Source organism: Uloborus diversus, chromosome 6 (assembly GCF_026930045.1).
Source record: "Uloborus diversus isolate 005 chromosome 6, Udiv.v.3.1, whole genome shotgun sequence".
NCBI lineage: Eukaryota > Metazoa > Arthropoda > Arachnida > Araneae > Uloboridae > Uloborus > Uloborus diversus.
Genome location: NC_072736.1, coordinates 140737039 through 140761952, shown reverse-complemented (window position 1 = coordinate 140761952; position 24914 = coordinate 140737039). Strand labels below are relative to the sequence as shown.

General features: G+C 32.7%; 1 protein-coding gene across 1 annotated transcript in view; it reads right to left on the bottom strand.

Annotated features, from left to right (window-relative positions):
* Positions 1–9410: 9410 nt before the first annotated feature.
* The window catches only part of LOC129225314 (agrin-like), a 338344-nt gene continuing 322840 nt past the window's right edge, over positions 9411–24914 (bottom strand). The window contains 1 exon segment of the mRNA XM_054859904.1: positions 9411–10147. Within this exon segment, the coding sequence (XP_054715879.1) occupies positions 10002–10147 (146 nt within the window). The 3' untranslated portion in view covers positions 9411–10001.

Here is a 24914-nt window from a genome sequence, read left to right as displayed (position 1 = left end):
CCAGAAAATACTTTTATTTTCCCAACAGTTTTTTTTAAATTAATTTTTTAAAATGTCCGATTTTGAAAACAAGGCGTGGTTTTTATGACGTCACAAATGATGCACTTTGCCGCACCTTTCTAATACGTTTCCACGTTATGATAATCAAACAGCGAATTAAAATTGCGCTCTACGATTGCTATCAGCCATATCGTTACCAATGCACGTGAGTAAAGATGATAATTAAATAATTTTTTTCTGTGAATGGCAACACTGAATGGCATTTCATCATTTGTGATGTCACACGACAGAAGTGTAAACAATGAAAACCCACCGATTTAAGTAATTTTTTAAAAATATTAAACTTAAATAAATTATTTAAAAAATGGTCAGATCCTATGTTTTTAAGAAAAAAAAAAAAAACATAGAACTCTTTCAGAAAAAACTACTTTTGAATTTTTGGAAACGACCCCATTATTTCAATTAACAAGTGAACACTTGCTTTTTTTCTGAAATTGAATTCAAGAAAAGCATTGTACGATCCAAGTAGCTTTTAGCATGCGTTTCTTGGCTACAAACAATTCCTTTTTAAATGCATCTAGACTTTGACTCTGGGAAAGTAAGCCATTCAAGTAAATATTTTTAAATCCCTGAAATGTTTTTTTTCTTTTAAATTAAGCAAATTACTTAACACGTAAAATACAAAACATTTTCCTGTTAAATTTTAATAGAAAATCGTTCTCTTGGAGACGATTTCTAAAATCTATTTGAACAATTAAGAACGCGGTTTGTGTTTCATTCTTGGAAAAAAAGAAAAGCCTAATACTATACTGTACGACTTTAGGTGTTTCGCATACTTATGTACAATGCAATATACTTAAATATTTAAAAATTAGTAAACTACATGAAGACAAACAGTGGAGGATTTTTTTTTTAAATTTTACACGCATAAGTGAAAACATCAACGATGTGTAAATGATTTTTAATGTTTTTACTCGTTAGTTTATTTGTTTCAAAATTACTGAAGTGACACCAATTCATTTCAATAAGAAATTCATAAAAAGTGTAAATCAGAAAATAGTGCTGCCATCTGTTGAACAAATAATACATTTTTTATTTTAGATGGGGAAAAAAATTATTGCTATTTTATGGTCGAATACGAAGATATGCGGATTTCTGCTTTATTTGATTGTCGGTAATATGGATTTAAATGTTCCTTCAGGAACTGGTCCTGTTTGTGCTCCATTGAATTAAGATTTTTATTTTATTTTTTTTAGATTATTTTATGAATTATAAAAATTGAACATATCCATTAGCAAATTATAAAGCATCTTTTGGCATACCTTGTAAAGATAAAGAACATTCTGTGTTATAAATAACTTAGTGCATTTTGATTTATTTAAACCTTAATGTTTGTTAAAATCAAAATTAGGAAGTTTTAAGCTTATTTAGTCATCTAATTTTACCTATTTAGTTTTCAATTTCGCGAGTTTTTGGCGTGGAAAAATGAAAAACAAAAAAAAAAAAAAAAACAAAAAAAAAAAAAAAAAAAAAAAAAAAAAACCCCTCTCTGTGCAAATTAAAAAAAAAAGTGTCTTCGTACGTGATACGAAGAATTACGTTATGCACATGTAAAATTAGATAATTTTCTTTAGTTTGTCGTTTTACGTATGTAATAAGTCGTGCGTAGTACTCAATGGTTGGGAAAACTACATTTTTTGTAGAGAACTACAACTACTTTTTTTCAAATGTAGCGACTACAAACTATTTTTGAAATGTAGTCGCTACTTCGATACTTTTTAAAAAATAAGTAAATAAAAAGCATGTATACACACACCGTTCGGGAATTGAACGAAAAAAAAGGTTTAGGATGATAAAATAGCTCATCTGAACATAGAATATTACTCAGAATAATTTTCCTTTCTTTTTTCCGCTATCATATACTCTTATACAACACTGTAATACTCATATTCATTGTAAGCCGGCCAGGACCGTTCAATGTCATCCTCTTCTATAACATTTACTTTCTTTATTTGGTGAATGCTGTAAAAGCACTTATTTTTGCGAGACTTAAGTTTCCGCGATTTTTGTGTGCTCGTTGTAATCACGAAAATTTACACATTTTTGCATTTACTACATTTTAAATTTTACATGGTACTTAAAGTATGTCAACTGTGGAACAAACCAACGATTACGATTCAAATGGGAACCTTTTGATATCGGTCACTGATGAATAGCCTAAAATTTACTCAATTAACAGCCCTGCAAAATTGCTTCTGATAACGTGTCAATTAGCCGTTGTTTATCAAGAAGAATTGAGAAGTAAGTTCCTAGTTTAATTATAATTGATATGTAGAAATTATTGGAGGAAATATTTAACAAAAACATACTTTTAAAAACGGAATCAATAATATTTCATGGTGACTGTTACATTTTGTTTGAAGGACTATGGAATTAAGATTCATTTTTAAGATTCTTCGATTATATTTTACGCAATCACTTACAAGAACCATCCGATTTATTTTTCATTTTCAATCATCCTTTAAACATCTTGTTAGATAAGAGGATAGGGATATCTTCACCAGTCTTTGAGTAAAATTTCCCAAATCAACCTAAATGCACATCGTACTAATTATAAAAAAAATTGACACTTTTTTTTAATGCTGTTTTTTTTTCTGTCACGAGAAAAAAAAAATATTAAAAAAATTTTGCAAATGATACTAACATGAAATAGTCTAGTGCTATGGAATAAGCGGTTAATTAAAAACGATCGAATGTTCAGTTGAAATTTTAGTATTAATATTTTTTTTTAGTTGATGATCTAACTCCCTTATTTATTTATTATTATTATTTTTTTATGGGAGTAGGTGAGAATGAAAGAAGAACAAGTTTCTCTGCCTCTGTCTAATGTTTGCCCTTTTGAAAGTGCTGGAAGGGAAAAACTTGATTACTTAGGCTTATCAAAGACCACATCAAAACTCTTAGAAAAACAGGTTTACGCCAAACATTATGTATTTTCTCGTTCTCTGTAAAACCCTAACACGAAATCTTCTACAATGAACCTTTAAACTGATGTGCAAAACTTATCGACTAAAAAATGACCATAGTGTAATATGAACTGACCTTTGCATATTATGCTTATCGATTATCATCAATGATTAAGACACATCTGCACTAGCAAACAAAAATGCTCTTACCTGAAGAAATTCTTGAAAATCACAAACCACACTTCGTTCAGTAGCGAGTAGAGACCCTACAGATTGGTGCGACAGTAGTATATGGTCAACCCTTGTTTTACTACATTATAGGAACCTTTTATACTTTGTTTATGCTATGTCACTGACTCAGCAGCAACAGACAATGCCAATGATTTGAAATTCTATATTTTCTGAGTATTTCATAATGCTCGCTGGATTCTGCTTTTTGTAAATTTATCGTCTGCTGTGTATTACACTTAATTTTGCTTTTATCATCGTCTGCAATGAGTAAAATTGTTATATTTTATTTATTTACCGTCTGCGCTTTCTATTTTTTTAAATAATAGCAACAGTAAAATCAAATTATAAACGCAGCAAACGATTAATTTACAAAAGCAGTATGCACCCTCTTTTCCTGTGCTACTTTACCAGCGCAGATTAGAATAGCAATTAATGATAGCAAATAGTTACTTAATTAAAAGCAGCTTACAGTGTAAGCAATACGTTTACAGGAAAGACCAAATTATGATGACCGATAACTAGAGAAAGAAACTTGTAAAATTACTTGCCAAATAAGAAGCTGATGGACTGCGTTGGAAGTCTGTGCACTGTTTTGAGAGATCAGCACGAAATGGTTTTAAAAGAAAAGAAAAAAAAATCTAGATTCCGTTTATTTTTGAGCAGTAAAGCTTCAAATAGTTTTGAGATTAAAAAACAAAACAAAACAAATTGGTTGTATTTAGTGAACAAAAGAGAAGTTTCTCTTTCATATCGAGCATTCTTCGTTTTCACTGTTTGTGAAATTTCTCGTTTTGCCTTTACAAACAACATCGGTGACTGATTTTCTCAATTTTCGGCTTAAATGTTTTTTGGGGCTTAAAAAATTAGTTTCTAAAAAGGGGATTTTTGATGCAAATTGAGATCGTAGAAAAACACAATTGATGCAGTGAGAAGCAAAAGTATGACAAAAACTAAAAATTTGGCGATAATCAGTACAAAGGGTAGGTGAACCTCTCCTCTGTCTTCGGGCAAGATTGAGTACTAGTAGCTCAGGTAGGTGCAGGCTAGCATCAAGTATAGGGAAAAAGGAGTTATATGCTTCGCACTGTAAATCACGTCGTGTATCAATTGGCGCTTTTTTTTTAAAGGTACAATATACTGTTTTTTTTTCTGTGCTGTAAAACTCCAATTTACAGTAATATTTACCGTAAAATTTTTCTGAATTTTGAACAGTTTAAAAGATTATCTTTAAAAGAGTTTTATTCAAAACTTGAAAGTGTTTCCAACTTACATCACTTTGCTTCTCACTGCCTCAATTAACCATTTTGTATTTCGTCACCATATGCATATAAAATGCATGTATTATCGACAGATAATTGTTATTAAATCTAATTTATTCTGCAATCATTAACAAGTTTACCCGATCAGAAAGGTTCCTTCGTTCAGAGCCACATTATGTCATGTAAAATGCGTAAAGAATACTTAATTTTAGTATTGCGTGAGTTCCAAAACTTTCTCCACACGGTATTAGACTGTCCCAGTTTTTCTTTCTTTCTTTTTACTCTTTTTTTTTTGGAATAATTCAGTTAAGTCTAAGAATCAGTTACAAACTGTGCTTTGGTGACCTGACGTGGAACTTTTTTCAGTAAATGAGAAATGCTTCAAATAAATTTGGAACTGTTTTAAAACGATTTGAAACAATATGTAATGCAAAACAAGATTTGCTGTTTACTGTACTGCTTAAAAAAATTTAAGAGAAATGAGTAGTTGATGCATGTAATCCCCAAAAAGAGAAACTTTTACACCAACATAATATTTTAAAAATTTTGAAGGACATTTTATTAGTATATATACAGATGGGGGACAAAATAATATGAACACCTATGAAAAAGTCTGCCGTATTTCACACCTATAGTACAGCCACGCCACCTGCAACAGAAGTCTGCCACCTGGAGAGCGTGAAGAGGAACCTATCAGTGTCTCAACAGTAATCACAAATGTTGCGTGCTTGGTTCTAAATTTTTGTAATAAGTTGAGATGTCAGACCTTACAGAGTTCCAAACAGGAATGATTGTTGGGGCGCGTTTAAGTGGAGCATCGGTTACGGAAACAGCAAAGCTTTTGGGGTGTGCAAGAGGTACGGTGTCAGAGGTTATGACAGCATACACGAAAGAAGGTAAGACGACGTCTTCAAAGCACCACAGTGGCCGAAAGTCAAAGCTTGCTGATAGGGATAGAAGAGCTTTGAAGCGCATAGTAGCCCGAAAGCACAAGCAATCCTTATCCGAAATAACATCTGATATGAACAGCCATCTCCAGGACCCCGTTTCAACAAAAACTGTCAAAAGGGAACTTCATGATGCGAACATTTATGGCAGAGTGGCAATTCGAAAACCCTTGGTGACAGCAACTAATGCGTTCAAGCGACGCCAATGGTGCAGAGACCACAAAGTTTGATCCCCACAGATGTGGCAACAGGTAATATGGTCAGATGAATCATCATTTACCCTATTTCAGACTACCGGGCGCGTTTATGTCTGGCGAGCTCCCTCAAAATTCTTTAATCCTGAATGTCTCTTGCCGACTGTGAAGCATGGGGGGTGACTCAATTATGGTATGGGTTGCGATATCTTGGCGTGGTCTTGGGCCACTTGTTATTCTGCATGGGCGTGTCAAATCTAATCACTATCTGAGCATTCTAGAGGATCATGTCCATCCGTTTGTCCAGACTGTGTTCCCTGGAGAGCGATCGCTCTTTCAAGACGACAACGCCCCCATACACACTGCCAGATGTGTCCAAAAATGGTTCGAAGAGCATGACAGTGAAGTTGAACATCTCGCCTGGCCCCCCCAGTCTCCGGACTTAAATATTATTGAACGTTTATGGGGATATTTAGAGTCCAAACTTCGTTCCCGATTTCCACCTCCATCCGGACTTTCGGAATTAGACCATTCTGCAGGAGGAATGGCTTAATATTCCTTTAAATGTTGTCCATGACCTTTATGCTTTAACCCCCGTCGCATTCAATCTGTTCTTCAATCAAAGGGTGGTCCAACCCCCTATTAATAAAGATTTTTCCTTATTTCACAGGTGTTCATATTATTTTGTCCCCCATCTGTATATTGAGGTATTTGGAATTTTAAAAGAGGAATTTTATGAAATAGGAACTACTTTAGTGTTTAAAGAGAAGTTCTCCCAGAATAAAGTTAGCCTGTTTTTTCGTATACCAAACTCAATTTTCGAAATGCCATATCCATAAGCGTTACCAGAGGGTAGAAAGGAGGGGTGTAACGGACCCTTAGAGCAGGCGTATTTCGTTGTCTAACTTTATTTGTTTTATGAACTTCAAATTTGTATTTGTCACAAAATGGACTTTTTCTTTTTTTGAAAACGATTTCGCACAAAGCTTTTTATTTGCCCAAAATTAGATATTTGTAAGTATTTTGAGCTACGGGTTAGTAACTTTGCCTCCAAGGGCGCAACCGGGATATTTTCTTACAGGTGCAAAATAAACTAAAACACGCAGTAAAAATCCACTTCGTTGTGAAATGAAATTGCTTTGAAGCTTTTACTTTTCAAGTTTCATCTGAATAACTTCGAAAAATATGTATCAATCGTTATTTACTGATGTTATAGGAAAACCGGAAATCACTTCGAATGCGATTTTGAGATTGAAAATATACTTTGAAAATATTTATTTCCTTCTTAAATGAGTGTCTTGTCCTTTAGGAGAAAGCAGAACTTAGTGGTTTGTATACAGACAATGTCAACATATTTCTTCTTATCACTGTAAGTAAAAATAAATAAATAAATAATATATTAAATCAAAATTTTAATATTTTTCCACTGAATGGCGCAAAATAGTTTAGCAAATTTCTGCAGTAATATATGAAACACATTTTTGAAACTAGGCTGAATTTTGCATGAATATAAAAGAAAAAAAAATATCGCAACTGATAAAAATAATTTTAATAGTATTTCAGTTTTTACAAAATTTAAAATTCACAATTCATTGCTGCTTTTTCCCATACTTTTAGTTATCCTTAGCTTATCTTAAAATAAGTTCAACATTAATTTTTCAACCTTTTAGTTTATAGGCACAGGAATGTTAACAAATATTGAATAAAAAAAAGAGAGAGACAGAGAACGAGAGATAGAGAGTTAAATTTTCTGTCTAAGGACTTTGAAGAAGCTAACTCTGTATTTCATGGTGTATGTGAAAAGAACTTACATTGTAAGCATTACTTTTTGTGAACACATTTAAATGCCATTAGATCAGTAATGTGAATGAACATTTGAAATCCCTTCTTTGGTCATGAATTTCTAGATAACAGGTATTTTTGAGTGCTTTAAATTTGTTGTTTTACTTTTATAGATAGATTACATCTACCCATAAATATGATTAATATTTAAACGGAAGGAATATATATGAGATTATTTTTCAATTTTCTTTTACTGTCTTGTCAAAAGGATAGATTTCCTCACGTTATGAAAATTGATAAAAAACGCGTTTAAAACTTCGAATGCCATGGCTATTATATGTGATAGCCATAGTGACGTTTCCATTGGCATACTGGCTATTAGATATGATACCCCGTGTCCCGACGGTTGTCTCCATGGGAAATATTTACAATTTTGGCTTGGCAGTCAAAGTGTTAAATTCAGAAGAAAAAAAAACCATTAGTATTTGTAAAAGATCATTTTTGAATTCAAATAATGTTATTGCACTTTTTATTTTGTGATGTTTAATTTCACAATCTTAAAAAATTAAGTTAAAACAATTTAGTCTAAGATAATAAGGAAAATATATCACAATAACAAAGTAGTTTATTTCTCTTAAAATTTATTTCTTATTATTTTTATTCTCTTGCTTTCTTAAAAAGAAAGTTCTTTTTTTAGACCTCATTTTCTTAATAACCATTCTTTGTGGTGAAAACTTTATCAATAGAAATAAGGCTTGGAATGATGCTCAATTGGATTATTGGATTACCTTTTTTTTTCTTTCCAAATTTGAGTTAAAAAACTCTCGGTTTTCCACAAATTTTGCATTTAATGAGGAAAAAAAGCGTTGGTAGCGAATAAATAATTTATAAATACTAAATTGCTTAATTTAGTACTCGATTTGATCAATTACAGTTTTATTGAGCAATCACGATTGCTTATTGTTCTCACTTGACTATTTTTGACGTTCCTTTGATTTTTCCCACCGCCACCCTCCGCACCATCACCGTCGACGGGCTCCTCACGATGCTGCACCTCTAGCGAAAACCGTCTCCAGGTTGCATCCATGTCCTACACACACATACATACACACACACACAAACACATACACACACATACACCTACACACACATACACAAACACACACGCACACACGCGCATACATACACAAACACACACACACACGCGCGCATACATACACAAACACACACACACACGCGCATACATACACAAACACACACACACACGCGCGCATACATACACAAACACACACACACACGCGCATACATACACAACTACACACACACAAACACATACACACACAAACACATACACCTACACACACATACACCTACACACATACAAACAAATACACACATACAAACACATACACGCACGCACACATACAGACACCCACACATACACACACAAAAACATACACACACACATACACAAAACCACCCACACATTCATGCCTGTACACACACAAACACATATGCCTACACAAACATACACATACCCCCCCACAGACACAAACACTCATGCCTACACACATACACATAATCCGTACACACAAACACATACCCCCACACACAAACATAATTTGAATTCAAGATGTCAAAATTCAAATTATTTTTTTTATAGTGGTTTTAATCGTAAAACACAGAAACAACACTAAAATCATTTAATGCTTGACGTCAACAAAAAGAAAATATTAAAAGTAGTATGCAAACGCAGAACCTGAGCGGCACTAACAGACGGTTTGTTACTGTTCTTTTAGGACTGAAATATTTGAAAATTACATCACGAGATTGATTAAAATATATTAATAACTGTGAAAGAGTTTATAAAGTTTCCTTCAAAATTTGCAGAAAAAACTGATGTAATTGACATTTTCCCACATAATGGACTAGCTTTTAGGTATTTTGAAATGTATGAATTTTCCATCAAGATTGAATTTGAAGCAATTAATGCAATGTACGAGACAAAATAGTTCAAAATTTCTCTTTAAATATGAATTCTATGATACATTAACAAATATAAAACATGAATAAATCCAACATATGTACAACATTTTTAGACAAAACAATTACAAAATGATCTTCTTTAATATATCACAAAATGACACTTTATTCTATAAAATTGTAACGTTCTGATTCATAACAATTGAAAACTATCAGTCTTCAGTAATTTGGGTAAGGTTTTACGTTTGAATGAAAATTCAGTATCTTCTCTCTCCGCGTCCTTTGATTGGTACGTAAATCAACAAGCTTCAACCTTGGCGTTCAACACAATCTCCAGATGAATTGAAAATATTCATGGACTTTCCAATTGCTCAATGAAACCGTAAAAGGTTTTTGTGTTGTTGTTTCTTCCAATTTTTAACGTAGACAACCGAATTGATGAACTGGTATCATTCGATACCGGAAACCATTTTTAAGCGTAATATTTCAATGGTATTTGGCTTTTGACACATGACATATTTTATTCGGATTCGGCGACATGCGCATGGAACATTGTATTGTTTGGAATGGATGTTGACCAATGGCAACGTATCAGTCCTCCTGCATAGAATTTAAGAAAGGCACTCATTGGAAGTGTGATCAAGATCCATCACAAAAGGTTAGGTCACCAGTCCCATGCATCACCAAATGCAGAGGATCACCGTCCATAACGACAGATTCAATGCAACCTTTAAAACCATGGTAATAATCTTCAGGTAATCCTGTGGGCAAGCTCGGGCATCCACCTGAAATAAACGAGGAAAATAACATCAACAAAAGATATTGATTAGAAATTATCGATTTTGAGAAGTAGATTTTCGTGCTATAGCGGTCACAAAAAATCTATTAGACAGACAGGTTTTTTCTAAAAACGGCCAAAATGGAATCGGGAAATGGAAGCAAAAGGAAATCTAACCCATTTCAAAATACTCCTTTTTCAAATGACAACTAAGGTAAACACTATATTTTGTTTACTAAGTTTGACATCATGGTAACAATTATCATGAGTAAAATGATGTCCCAAACGACTCGCTTTAAGTGAAACAAGAACCAAAACTCGATCATACTTACTTCTATTGGAAAATCTTACTAGTTTAAGCTCTGCAATTTCATTTCTAGTATTATTGACCCAATCTCGCTGTCATAAACTCTATCGCATTATACTACTCTGCGTTATACCGATGACAGCCCACAGCAGATCCATAGCTTTGGACTGTAATCAGCCGAATAATGAGTTTGGTCCCACATGTGGTCATTGTTCGCTAACCTTATTCAAATGTATGCCTGCCTTCACAACTTGTGTTCTCCCGAAGTCAGAATAGTTAATGTGATACACCTTCCCGTTTAAGATGAAGCAAATACATTTAATAGTACATGTATGTACAAAAGATATGTTTGTTTGCATATATATATATATATATATATATATATATATATATATATATATATATATATATATATATATATATATATATATATATATATATATATATATATATATATATATATATATATATATATATATATAAAATTTTTATTTGCATAGGCTCATAAAATAAACCAAAATATGTCTCTGGTAATTTTAGTAAGTACACATTAATGACGGTGGGGGGGGGGGTAACAGATTAATTCAAATTTAATTCCATTGGTATTTCTGTTTTGAATTTTTGGTTTTTCAAATTTTGAATGCTTTTATTCTCTTTTTTTAAAAACACTTCGTATTTGTATTTTTTACTTTCATGCTAAGTACTGAGATTAGAAATTATATTTCGGTGCTGTGTACTAAAATTTTATTAAAGCATTACCCGTGTTGGCTCTTTTAAAATGTCCACAGGAAACCGTTAGAATGGTTCCATATATGAGGCAGTCCATTCAACGGATATGTTTGTTTTCAATAGATATTAACGTACTTTTGATATTCGGTAAACAAAAAATTCTCGCACATGTAAAATATTTATAATATTCGAAAATCCTGATTTTTCTATGTATCTATTTGACATTTGTTGTGGAAGCTTCTAAGTCAATTAAAACAATAACAAAAATGATTTTTTTTTCGTAAATTGAATTGCTACGCTTGTAACACGTGCGAATAAATACCTAAATCTCCACGATCTTTAGCTGCCATTTATTGCTTGCAGACGATTAATAAAAACACTTTTACTTTATTTTACTAGACCCAGGAAGTATAATTGGGACACTTAGAAGCAAAGAGCTACAAGTGAACATGTTTAAGTTTTCAGTAAAACTCGTTAGACCCGATTCTAGGCAGTATTTGAATTAAAATTCGGGCACAAGAACTTATAAATTGGAACATTTCAAAGATGCCCCATCTTCGATCATTTCGTTTATATACAACGAGGCATAAATTATGCAAACTTATTTTGATTTAGTGTTTTAGAGAGAAACATTAAATTTAGATTTTAAGACAAAATATATTTAGTCTTTTTTATTTTCATTTTTTACATGTGTCACTATTGTTGCTGACGAGCAAAGAAAAATTAATTAATAGGATGTATAATTATAAATATTCGAATATTTTAACTTCACAACCACAAAATCAAACCCGAAATAACAAAGTTGATCTTTACTTTCTCATACCAATTAACATGAAACTGCTTCCCCACACACAAGTCAAGCATCAACGCGCGCTGTTAATTTGAACAAGCAGATGAGATTTCATGGTAACTCTAAACCTAATTACATTATAATATGTTGTGTGCATCAGTTCTAGTGACTTCGATACATGTGATGTTTCATAGGGATATAATCAACCTAATAATATTCTATTCTCCAATTAATAGTCAGTAGCCTAATGCAGGGAAATGCCACAACATACGTTGCCTGAAGTCATTGTAGCTAGGTCCTCATGCAGCTTAAACTCTTTCCAGATCCATGCGTCCAGCGTTAACCTAGAGCTTACTTAGGACGTAGCAGAGCATTGATTAATATAACGGATTCGAAACTGGATGCATTTAGCGTTATATCGCTATAAGGAACATTATTGTATCTAAGCTTAGAATCTGGGGGGGGGGGGGGCAGATAAATTGATCTATGGTACAAATCAAGGATCGAATAATCCAATTTTTGGCCATAGTACAAATAGCTTCAACTTCGAAAAGCACTTAAGACAAAATAAATAAATATGTTGTATGTCTATATATATAAAAATGGAGTTTGGTAAATTTGTTCCCTAAGATCTCAGAAACTACCCGGCAGATTTGGCTGAAACTTTCACCGTTTGTTCTTTTTGGCACTGGGGAGGTTTGTAGACCAGTTCGAAAAAAACCCGACTGATAGTTCCTTTTTTATTCTAATTTGTCCAAATTTTCGCATAAATGCCCCAATATGACGGTGAAAAAATATGTGCACATATTAAAATTATGTGTCCATCGAAAGCGCTTATTTTTCTGCTGAAGATGGCATCTGTTAGAAAGTTCTAAGTTGTATGAAAAACGAGTTATGGGCTTTTTTGTTCCATGTTCGAAGGCTTTCCTCAATACAGTTCATTTTTTAGTGTATCATCTCAACTCCCAGTTCAAAGCTAGAATTGTTGAATATTTCTGTGTTTCGTCTGACTGTTTGAGGCTTTTCTCAAGTCAAATCTTAAAGTAACGTTTTTTCCCCAAGATTGGCTAATAATAACTAGATTTGGCTGATTATTTTCCATTTAAACGGAACTTCAATTGTAATTACTGGGTTTTTTTATATTTATTTGTGCTGATTGGACACTTAATCATTATCCAATCTAACAGCAGAAACCTCACCAAAATTTATGTAGAAAGATTTCAGTAGCGGATGCATTTGGCATTTTTTTCAACTGTCGCGGTTTTTGAAGCCAAAGACTATGTAATAATGTTTGTCAGCTTTCAGAATGTAAACAAAATATCGCCACTCAAAGAATCTTTAAAAACTTTTTTTACTGTAAAATAATCCAGCAACTAAATTAGGCAAATCCATAAACAGCACAAAAACTTCCATTAATGTGACTTTGTGCACAAATTCAAACCAACGTCAAATTTTACTACTTATTTTGGAAACATTGCGGATGAAAATGTCTAGCGCCATTTTATGGTGACCAAAAGTATTTTAGCATATGGCGACAATATCTCTTTAACAAAAATTAGTAACATACCGTTTTACAAAGTAAGGAGGGGGAGCATTATCCAAGGTATCCCAAAACGATTTCCGCAAATTCGGTAATATTTTAAATCGCACCAAGAACCCACAATAATTAAAATTTTCAAAAATAACTAAAGCAAGTTTAAGGGGATCACGGGCGCGCGGCTACATTTTTTTAAATAGTTCGTTCTTCAATAGACATACAGAGAAGGTAAGACTCAATGTAAAAAAAAAGTATTAACTGATAAATCTTTTTAAACATGTGAAGTTTAATTTCATATTTCGGAAATTCTTCACATTTGTATACGCTTAAATTTCGTGTTTTCGTTTCTAAATGAATACTATTTTGCTCTTTTTACTTACTGCTACTTTAGTTTTATGAGTAAGGAAGAAGCTAGATTTTAAATCACGTCAGAAAGGTGTGTTTTAAGTTCTTTCACTTAAAACAGAAAACAAATGCAAGTAACGATTGTTTCTCATAATTATTGCTAACCCAGGCAACGCCGGGTATTTTTGCTATTAGTTTACATTTTTCTTCGCCAAAGAAAAAACATCCGCTTCACTTGCAAAAGGGCTGGGTTCCGGTAGCGTGGTCGCTTGGCGAGTTAGGCGCTGAACAGTTCAGTCTAGGATTATATCTTTAAAGCAACCGTAAATGTAATTCATTGTTTTGGCGATTTGTTTTGGAAGAAAAGAAACTTTTGATTTGTTTTTATCCGAGTGAAATGTACGACATTTTCTTCTTTTTTTCTAACGATGATTTTTAAATGTTCCACTGGATGTTTTTTTTTTTCGTTAGACGGATGGATTATGAGAGCGTGGTTGCTGGGCGAGTTTGGCGATAAACAATAGAGTTGCGGAACTATTTTTACATTTGAAAGATATTATTTGATATCTTTTTTTTTTTGTTTATTTGCGAAATATTTTAAATTGTAGTAAAAACCGCTTCACTCGCTAAATAGAGTTTTAAAGCAACTGTAAATTTAATTTAATGATTTGACGAAAAGTTTTAAATTCCAAAGAAACCTTAATAGGTTTTTTTTTCTTTGAAAATATGTGTACGCATTTTATACAAAGAAAAATGATCATTTTACATCAGAGGGGGAGAGGGCGTCAATTTTTTTTTTCATTTAACGGACTTCCATTAAGTTTTTAGCACGGGCATCGCTGTGCGGGTACTGCTAGTTATTTTATAAAATTGTCCACTATACAGGTAACTAATATTATTAAAACAATTAATTAGGCAAGTCTCTAATCAGAATAGCCGAGCATTGATTTACACTGGTGTCCAAAAGTTAAGCAAAATTCATAAAATGCGAGAAAAATTTGTAAATTTTCGTAAAATTATATAAAGTTACTTATGGAGATTCACTGGTTGAAGAAGAAACAATATGTTTATGCAAAATAGTAGAGTCGAAGGTGTCATGCGCGAATTAGGTGCGCGTTTCGGAATGTGGATAAAACAACTCGCACGCTTTAGAGAGTTCAGGCGCGTTTCATGCAATTGCTGTACCAAGAAACATTGGATCTGGTGAAACAGAACTAATAATGGCACAAAGACGCCAATTGGACATGTTTGCGAAAGGAAGAATCGTTGGAATGCTACAATCTGGACGATCACAAACTGAAGTGTCTCGTATTCTTAATGTGCCTCAGTGTGTAATCTCGAGACTGTGGCAGAGGTTTTCAAATACGGGAGATGTTACCCGCCGACCAGTACCAGGTCGACCAAGAGTCACAACCGCAAGCCAATATCGTTTTCTAGCAATTTCTGCACGACGTCATAGGGACAGCTGTGCCAGAGAACTGGGTTCGGCGCTCAGTGCCGTCACAGGAATAACAATTTCGAGGCAAACTGTTTACAGGAGACTCAATCATGTCGGTCTGTATGCCAGAAGACCAGCAGTTTGCATTCCTCTCACATCAGCGCATAAACGCGCTCGTTTAAACTGGAGCTTGCAATATCGGCATTGGAGTCTGGGACAGTGGGTTAATGTGATGATCAGTGATGAGTCCCGCTTTACTCTACAGAGTGATTCTCGTCAGGTAACAATCTGGAGAGAAAAGGGGACTCGTTTCCAACCACAAAACGTAAGAGAAAGACATCACTTTGCGTCAGCAGGAGTAATGGTGTGAGCGGGCATTATGTTGGATGGCCGCACCGACCTCCATATTTTTGAGACAGGCTCAGTCACTGGTCAAAGATACAGAGACCAGGTTCTTGAGCCTTATGTTCGCTTGTTTCGAGGTGCTGTTGGTCCTGAGTTCATATTCATGGACGATACAGCTGTGGTCGATGTGTATAATTTTTCGTTTAATTTTGAATAGTTCAAAAACTTAACATTAGGGTCTATGGGGAAATATAAGGCAAATATAAATTCCAAGCTTAAAGGCAGATTCTCTTCAAACAAACTTTGTTAGAAAAAGCTCTTGCTGAAGAAAATAAATAGGAAATATCTTTTGGATTTGAATAATTTTTCGTAAAATTTTTAACAGTTCTAAAAAACTAGCGTCCACGGCGAAATTTTAGACAAGGATAAATTCTGAAATGGATGGCGATTGTGCTTCAAACAAACTTTGTTGAAAATAAAATTTCGATGAAGAACATGTACAGAAAAGATCTTTTTGATTTGAACAATGTTTCGTTCAGTTTGGAGCTGTTAAAAAAAACTAACATTAGCGCCTACGGGGAAACTTAAGGTAAATATAAATCCTGAACTTAAAGGCGGATTTGCTTGAATCAAACTTCGTTGGAAAAAGTTTTTGATGAAAAACATGTATCGGAAAGGGTTTTTCTGATTTAGCTATTTTAGGATATATTTTGAACAGTTCAAATTTTTTTAGCATTAAGGGTAACACGAAAAAATATTTTTTTCTTTAAAAAAAATGAAAATGTTGTGCTGATTCTGAGCACATTCTCAAATTTTGGTTACAAAAAATAGATAAAAAAAGTTACTAATAAAGACTGAAATATAATATCTCATAGACTTCACATTGGTGCAAGTCAGAGATAATCATGACTGAATCAAAATGAAACAAATTCAAAGTTCAAATATTTTAATTTGGTTTGCAGAGTCGAAGGGAAAATGACCAGCTCCCGATTTACGACTTCTAGAATTTCAGGGCCTTCGACTTCAACGTTAATCCAAAATCAACCAAAGCTTTAGAGTTGAATGCAAATTGACCGACTGCGACTCGTCTTATATCCCAAAATCATTCCAACTGCGCCCTCACTAGCTGAGTTGCGGATTTTGAGGGAAAATTACTGACTCCGACTCTTGAAATCTTAAACTTTCGGCTTCCGACTGCTATTTCTTCATTCCCAAATCAATACAACTCCCAACGACTCCGACTTCGAAGCATTGATTTTTACTGTGAAATAATGATTGTAGGTATAATTCGTTTTTCTTTTCATTCTAAAATTTTAATGCATTCATTCTATTTTTGGCAAGTGGAAGTTAAAAGGAAATTCGGAGTTTTTCATGTTTTATCAGCAAGAGTTGTGTAGACGATTTTTTTTCCTTTTAGTTGATGAAACATTTTATTTCTGATTTATTTTCTAAAGTATCTTTATTTTTATTAATATATGTATTTTAAATTTTTGCAACAGAAAAGAAATAAAATTAAAGACCCTTTACCTTGACACGGAAAGAAAAGCTCAGCAAACATTTTTTTGTTGATAAACTATTTATTTTGATACGGTTTTTATTTTAAATAATTATTTTTTCAGCAATTGATGATATTTTTATGGAAAAAATATATTATCTGCATTGTTTAAAGGTTTCTCTTATTTTCTTTGTTTAATTAATTTTTTTTGACACATCTATTGCATCAGATAAACGAGGCATATTTTGTTTCTGGAAATAAACTTAAAATGTTAAAAAGTTACGTTTGGCATAATTTGCAATCTAATTAAGGGAATATTTATTTTATAAAAAGTTGATGTTATGGGAAAGTAGGCTCGACGGTACTTCTTGTCTGTCTTTATTCATTTTTTTTTTTAAATTTTAACGGTAAAGTAGGATAAAAAGGCCCCCTAAAATGGAACTGTCTTAGACATTACAAAAAATTTCTGATCTTTGAAAGGTGTATAATAAATCACATGTATGGTGTATTTTTAACCCAAATAGTTTGGATTCTCTGAGATGCCGAGAATGTTTTTTCTTAAACTAAAGGTTTTTAACCTTTTTGGAGAAGAGAATCTTACCACAATGGGTTCAGCTTTCAGTCAAACATTCTATGCACTCCCTGCGGCAACATAAATTCTTGGTGAGTTTTGCTGGACTGAAGCCAAAATCAAGATTATCCATTAAAGCTCTTTTGATAAGTAAATGACTACAGTATCAAAGCAGATTAATAGGTCTGTAACTGGCACTTTCTTTCAAGAAATTATTTCTGTTTAGTTATGTTTTATCAAGGGCTAATTTCCTCTCGTTTTATTTAGTGGAGAGCTATTTGACTAGAAGATTAATTTTATAAAAGTCACGACATGTCAGTGATATCTTTTTTTGTAAAAAAGTTAATAGGTTTGCGAAATAGAAACGTATAATTATTAAGTTTATCATTGCATAGAAAGAAAAGAAAAAAAGATTCTTAAGATATTGCAAGAATTCAGTTTCTTAACAATATTTCAATCTCATATATTTACTCTCGGTTCTTAATGTAAGATTCTGCATAATACTAACACTCGTATATGTGAGATTATGCTTTAAATAAGTCGTTTTATTATTATTATTATTATTTTATTTCTTCTGCACAGTGCGTTCTTATAGCTGAACAAGTTTTCACATAAAAAACAATATAATTTTAAGTTTTTGTTGCATTTTCAATATACTTTCGCTTTAGGTTTAGTTAATTACCGCTGCTTTAATGCAATAACGTATCAAAAAAAATGTAACAATTATCTTGTTGTCTGCCTCCAGTGTCTTTCACTCAAAAAATATCCTTCCCAATAATGTTATGCTAAAAAGTTTTGTGACTTACGAACATACTACCTAAACCTCTTAGAGCCACAACTCAAAACCATGGCTTTGGGTTGTTCCAAAAGTTCTGAATTTACACAAGTTGCACAATTCTTTAACTGAAAAACGTCTTTCCGTTACACAATTTTAAAATAAAAAAGAAACACATCAAATAGAAATGCTTTGATAAAATGATTCTCTAAAGTCCCTCAAATGCATTTACTGACACAACTATATATTTTTGTTAGAGCAACTTTTTGGTACTGTTAAAGTTACTACAAAAAAAAAAAAAAACGAGCTGATGTGTGCATCACATGACTTCCTTTTACTCCAATTCAATGTCATTTCCCCATTGTTGGCTATTTTAATGTGATTCGATAGTTATTCTCTAAATATCACAACAATGGACAAAACTTGGCGACCAAAAGACTGGCGATATATCGCCAAGTGTCCGACAAATTATAACACCACTTGAGTTTGCATTGAAATTAACAATGATTTCCGCCCAAAAAGGGGCAAAAGAGCCCTGTAGAAGCACCCGAATGCAACCAAAATAGGAGGTGTACAAGTAGACCCCACGAGGAGTCTATGTACCAAATTTCAACTTTCTAGGACATACCATTCTTGAGTTATGCGACATACATACACACATACACACATACAGACGTCACGAGAAAACTCGTTGTAATTAACTCGGGAAACGTCAAAATGGATATTTTGAACTTCTATCCGTTTTTAGGTACATATGTACGTGTGGTCGGGTCGAAAAAAAAAAAACCCCTCAACATTCAGTTGGGAGCGAGCAAAATGGAAATTAAGGCCGATTTTTGAGTGAAATTTTTTTTTTGCGAATACAATACTTCCTTTTTTGTAAAAGGAAGTAAAAAAAAGAGTTGAAAACCAACATTGAACTTGTTATTTGTGAAATAGTACCAAATTCAGGTGAACAAATGATGTGTAATTAAGTTGACAAAGCACGGTATGTACAGAGAAGTTATGGTGCTTACCTGAACAATAAAATTGTTCATACTTAATGGCAAAGCTTTCAAATAAATAAAAGAAAATTGTGTCACTAAGACACGAGATAGAATTGAAATTTTTGTCATTTCTTTTTTTTTTTAGCATTCTGAACAGTTACTTCACCCTCGTTTTTTCCTCTCACACCACGCTCTTGTTCTTTCTGCACCTTACGTAAGCATAATCACCACAAAAATGCAGATATTTTAATGAAGGAAACAGATTTTAAACAACGAAAAATCTAAACAAAACTCAAAATCCGCTTTTTAAGTGTAGCCAAACAAACAAACAAAAAAATAAAATAATAATAGTACTTATTAAGTCAATTTTGTTAATGAAAATTAACAAATTAATTTTAAGGCTGAGCATGGTGTTTTACGTTTGTAAACTCATGACTTGACCTTCATTATTTTAAAAGTTTAAATCCACAAAAGCATACCTGCTTCGGTTCATTCATAAAATTAATTTGTTAATTACGAGTATTTTTCATTGTTTAATGCAACGATGAAAAAATAACTACGTCGCACAAAATGTTTGTCGATCAGAATTTCTAAGTCTTCGCATAAAATGTTTGAAAAAAAAATCGAGGAATACACCGTAAATTATCAGTGTTACATGTTTAGACACTAATCTTTAGTAGATGTTGTCCATAATTGGTGTTACGCTTTAAGGGAGGGAAGAAGGAAGGGGGGTTCACGAAATTGTGACTGTTCGTGACAAAGGGTGGAGGTGCTCGAATTTGTTGCAAAAAAGTGTGACATCAATTTTGTACCTCGGAGCCAGACTAACGTTAGTCCAAAAACGGTGATTTTCTGGTTATTACCCCAATAACCAGAATACCTGTGTAATGTTATTCTGCCTTGAGCCACAAAATTATTTTGTAAAAAATGTCTTTTATAACAGCGTAAGTATCAACCTCTGTAAGCACCAGGCAAACGCTTTTACGTTCTCTTGCAAAGTAGTCATAATGTGAGTTAAGTTAGTCTGGCTTAGAGGTACATATCATAAACATCCCCTTATAAGCATTTAAAAAAAATCTTCATAATGATTGCTTCCCTATTCATATGGATTTGTTCTTACTATTTAACGAAAATTCGTGGAAATTCTCCAAAGAATAACTAATTTATATACAGTCAACTCTCAATTACTCGAAGTCCCAAAGGACCGGCTAAAACGTTCGAGTTATACGAATTTTCCACAACAGTCTAAAGAGTTAGGGACCCGATGAAAACTTCGAGATGAAGGAATATTTGAGTTATAAACTTTCTAGTTTTCGAGATTTGACTGTAGCATGTTTTGGAGTTTGCACCCCAACAAACTAATCATTCATACAAATATTTTGCTTTTTGAGATATTTTTTACTTCAAAACTTGAAAATTGTGTCATAAAAAATAAGAAAAGAAAATCCATCTCTTTATTATATTTTATTTTTCTTGAAAACTTCGCAACATTGTTACAGCCTAAATATTGTATTACATATTTACATGTTATTAACAAGTTTACAAAATTTAAAAATATGTGCTTTAACCCATGTACTTGTTTTTATCTATGCAAAGTTTCCCGCTATAAATTAATTTAAAAAAAAATCAAAACACCAGCAGTCGGTTAAATAAGCTCTAACTATTTATTCACATTTTCAATTCGTGTGGGAGTCGCAATTTAAAAGCAGAAAGTGTTCAAAACGAGAGTTGTAATAGTAAATCAAAACGTAAAATATTTCATCGAAAAAAAAGACAAAGATAGAATATCAAAAATCTTTCGAACCGAGAATTATGAAATTTTAAACACTCCACTCCCAGACAGAAAAAATATATAGAGTAATAGAAAAAGAAATTCTTATCATTAAACTTCTTATCTTTTAACGGTGAGAAAAGTTTCCGCTGTATTCAGATTTGGGAAACACGTTTTTCTAATGTATCCTTAGATATAGTTGTTACAAGAAGTAATAGAGTTTGTAAGAAAGAAAAGGAAGTTTGAAGGATACTTTTACAATGATAAGTAGTAATTTCCAAACGTGTAGGCAGTCGGAATTTCTTTTGAATGAAATCTCTGGTTAAAAATAGAAATTTTTAGAATTCAGTATGAAATTTAGAAAAAAAAGTGATATTTTGTGGTTGAAGAAAGTCATTACAGTATTTTTATAAAATACTTTTCGTAAAATATTCTTGTTGCATTTTTTTGAGAAGTACAGAAGGCCCTAAAGCCTTGTTAAGTCGTCACTAGAATGACCAAATATTTTAGACTACTTATGCGGAGTGAGAAACTATAAGGAAGAAAAAAAAACGCCTTACAAATTACTGAAATACTTTCATGAATAGCTGTAGAATTCCGTGAAAAAAAAAAAAATTATGAAATCAATGTCTATAAATTAAAGGAAACTTAAAAATGAATGAAAAAGAGAGAAAAAGCACGTTAGTTTTCATGTTTTATTTTCTCTTGCTTATACATTATATAACATTAAAAACAGCTTATTTTAATGTACTTACGGTTCATTTAAACAATCCAACAATGTAGACTGATAAAAATGTTGGTTAATGAAAATAATGCCTTTTTCTAACATAACTCAAGCTTTAAATTCTGCGTCTGCAGTACCTTGAACGGATGTTAAATACTGACAAACTTTCACCCGGTATTAGATTTTGTCGGTCTTGCTGGATGGAGTTTGATTCATATTCTTGAAACTAGGCAGAGTTGCAGCAGGAAGTATACTTTGAATGACCAGCAGAAGCGAGGAGTGAGATTTCAAGCAAAAATGACTATCACACAGCATGTCAACTAAGTTGGATGCTATTTTCTAAGATTAGATAAGAAAAACGAATTTTTTAAAACAATTTTTGAGATACTAGTTAACCGTGGTAAATTTAAATTTCGTGGCCAGTAAAAAAGGATCATTTTACATTACTGTGAATGAGACCTTGTCAGGGTCAAAGGAAAACGACGTCTTAAACGGAGTCACAACTTATCCGGTTGACTACTTATTGAAACTATTTCATTAAAAGTTTCTGTTTCGGGAAAATGTCAGGGATTTAATTTTAGATTTCTTTTTCAATCAAAGTAACAATATACCTAATTTCAGGAAGTCTTCAATCTGGGTACCTAGGGAACCCTAGGGTTCTCTGTAAATTTGACAGAGGGTCCGCAAGTAATAACTTTTTGCTCTATCAAAGAGACAAAATTTTAGAAAGATTTTAATTTTCAGAAAAAAATCGGAATTTTAAAGGCGGTTTCCTTACAAAAAAGTAAAATGAAATATTTTATGCTTTTATTTTGTTTTTGTATTTTATTCATAAAATATATTTTAAAAAACTATCAAAATTGCAATCTTTTAAAAAATCTTATTTTGATTTTTCCGCTGCGATAACATGTAGAAGAAAAACTATATTTTAAAACTAATAGTTGGATAGTCCTACTTTTTCTGCTCTTGCATCAGAAGGTTCTTTCGAGGAAAAAAGAAAGTTATCTTAAGGAGTTTCCAAAGTGTAAAAAAAAAAAAAAAATGACTTAGCCGTTTTTGATATGATATTCTCAAAACTGTGTTGATTTTATTTAACTACTAGCTGTACCCGACGCGCGTTGCTACGCCAACAAAAAAATACAACATTATACTGATTTTCATGACAATCGGTTGAACGGGGCAGAAGTTGCTACTCTGCAGTGCCATGTGGTGGCGAGTGGCTTCAATGAGCATATTATGCACCTTCTAAGTGGAAAAATACATATTTATAGCTATTTTCATAATAATCGGTCCAGGTATCAAGTGAAGCCGTGACTATACTCAAATTTTGTACTCACGCAGTTTGCAAGATCAATCAGTCGCTAAAAATATCAAATAGAAAAAGTTTTAAATCCCCCCGTTGCATGAAAAGCCAACAATAAAGAAAGAATGTATTTGTTCAAACTCAAGAAAAATGGCAACAGCTAACTTCTTATCAATGAGATCTTTCACGCGAATTAATTTCTGCAGCCGATAATTTTATTCGTATTTATCCAATGAATTGTGACTTAAATTGGAATAAAAAAGGAACTATCGATCGGATTTTTTTCGAACTGGTCTATAAAGATTCCCAGTACCAAAAATAACAAACGGTGAAAGTTTCAGCCAAATCTGCCGGGTAGTTTTTGAGTTCATGGATGACATACAGACAAACATTCATTTATATATATATAGATTAAACGTATTAGTTTTTTTTTTAGTTTAGCGCCCAGATATGGAATAAATTTTTCAATTGCAGTAGCTTAAAACAGGAATCTGAATAGTAGTTATAAATTCAGGCAAAAGAAATATTTTACACAATAAAGAACCCCTGACACACAGTGCACATAAAAGGAATGACTGCAGAATTATTTTGAGAAAAAGTTTGCTCAGCAGTTGTTTTATTAACTATTTTTTCTCCCGTACTTAATGGTTAGTTCCTTCAGCCATACTGGAAGAATAAAAAGCGTCCTCAGACACTAAGTGTAAAAGACTGACTACCCAGCTTGAACAAACGGGAAATTCCGCTCCAACATCCCCCATATGAAAAAGAATAAAACAATCAAAAGGATATCGTTTAAAAAAATGATAAAGGTAAAAACGGTTCTCTGAATAAGCGAAAATCACTTATCCCCTCGCCCTCCATCCCGATGTAAAATATTCTTCAACTAAAATGACTAAACACTCTTTAAAAACAAAAAAACAATTCTTTGCAACTTGAAACATTTCGCAAAATAAACAAAAAGTACAATAAATTACATTACAGTAGCTTTAAAATGTAAACAAATGATCACGCAACTCTACTGTTTTTAACCAAAGTCGCCAAGCCACCACGTTACTGTAATCTAGCCGATCAGTGAGCGAAGCTAACTCCGATCCATTAGCGGTCCGAACTTTTGAACAAAAACTTTTAAAACTTCATATATAGCCTAATTTGTTCTTTCCACCAAAGATACAGATCTTCCACTGCACTGATCTTTTGTGTACAGAACTACCTTTATCCGGAAGAAAATAAAATTTGTTTCGTCTTTAAATTCCATCATCTTTTCCTTTAATAATGTACTGATTAGTTTGATAAGCTTTAAAGTATTCTTGACATTGGTGCCAAAACTCAGATGGATTTGAGCAGAGAAACAAATGTTGTTCGGTACGGTATTTTCTAATCATTTGGTTTGGAAAACCTAAAGCCCCGTTCGGGTCACATGGTTCAACTACGACGGCAGAACGCACGTTTTGCGGGAACCTTTCAGTACTTTACTTTAAAATATATCTCGGGACCTAAAATCATTGCTTTTAAGAAATGAAGGCTTCTCTCTCTCTCTACGTTTTATCTATACTCAACTGACATATCACAGTAGGAAATTTCATACAAAAAGCAGAGCTGGCTTTCTTATAGTCCTTTGGCAACGGGTTAAATATTTATTTTATTTCTCGCTGAACAAT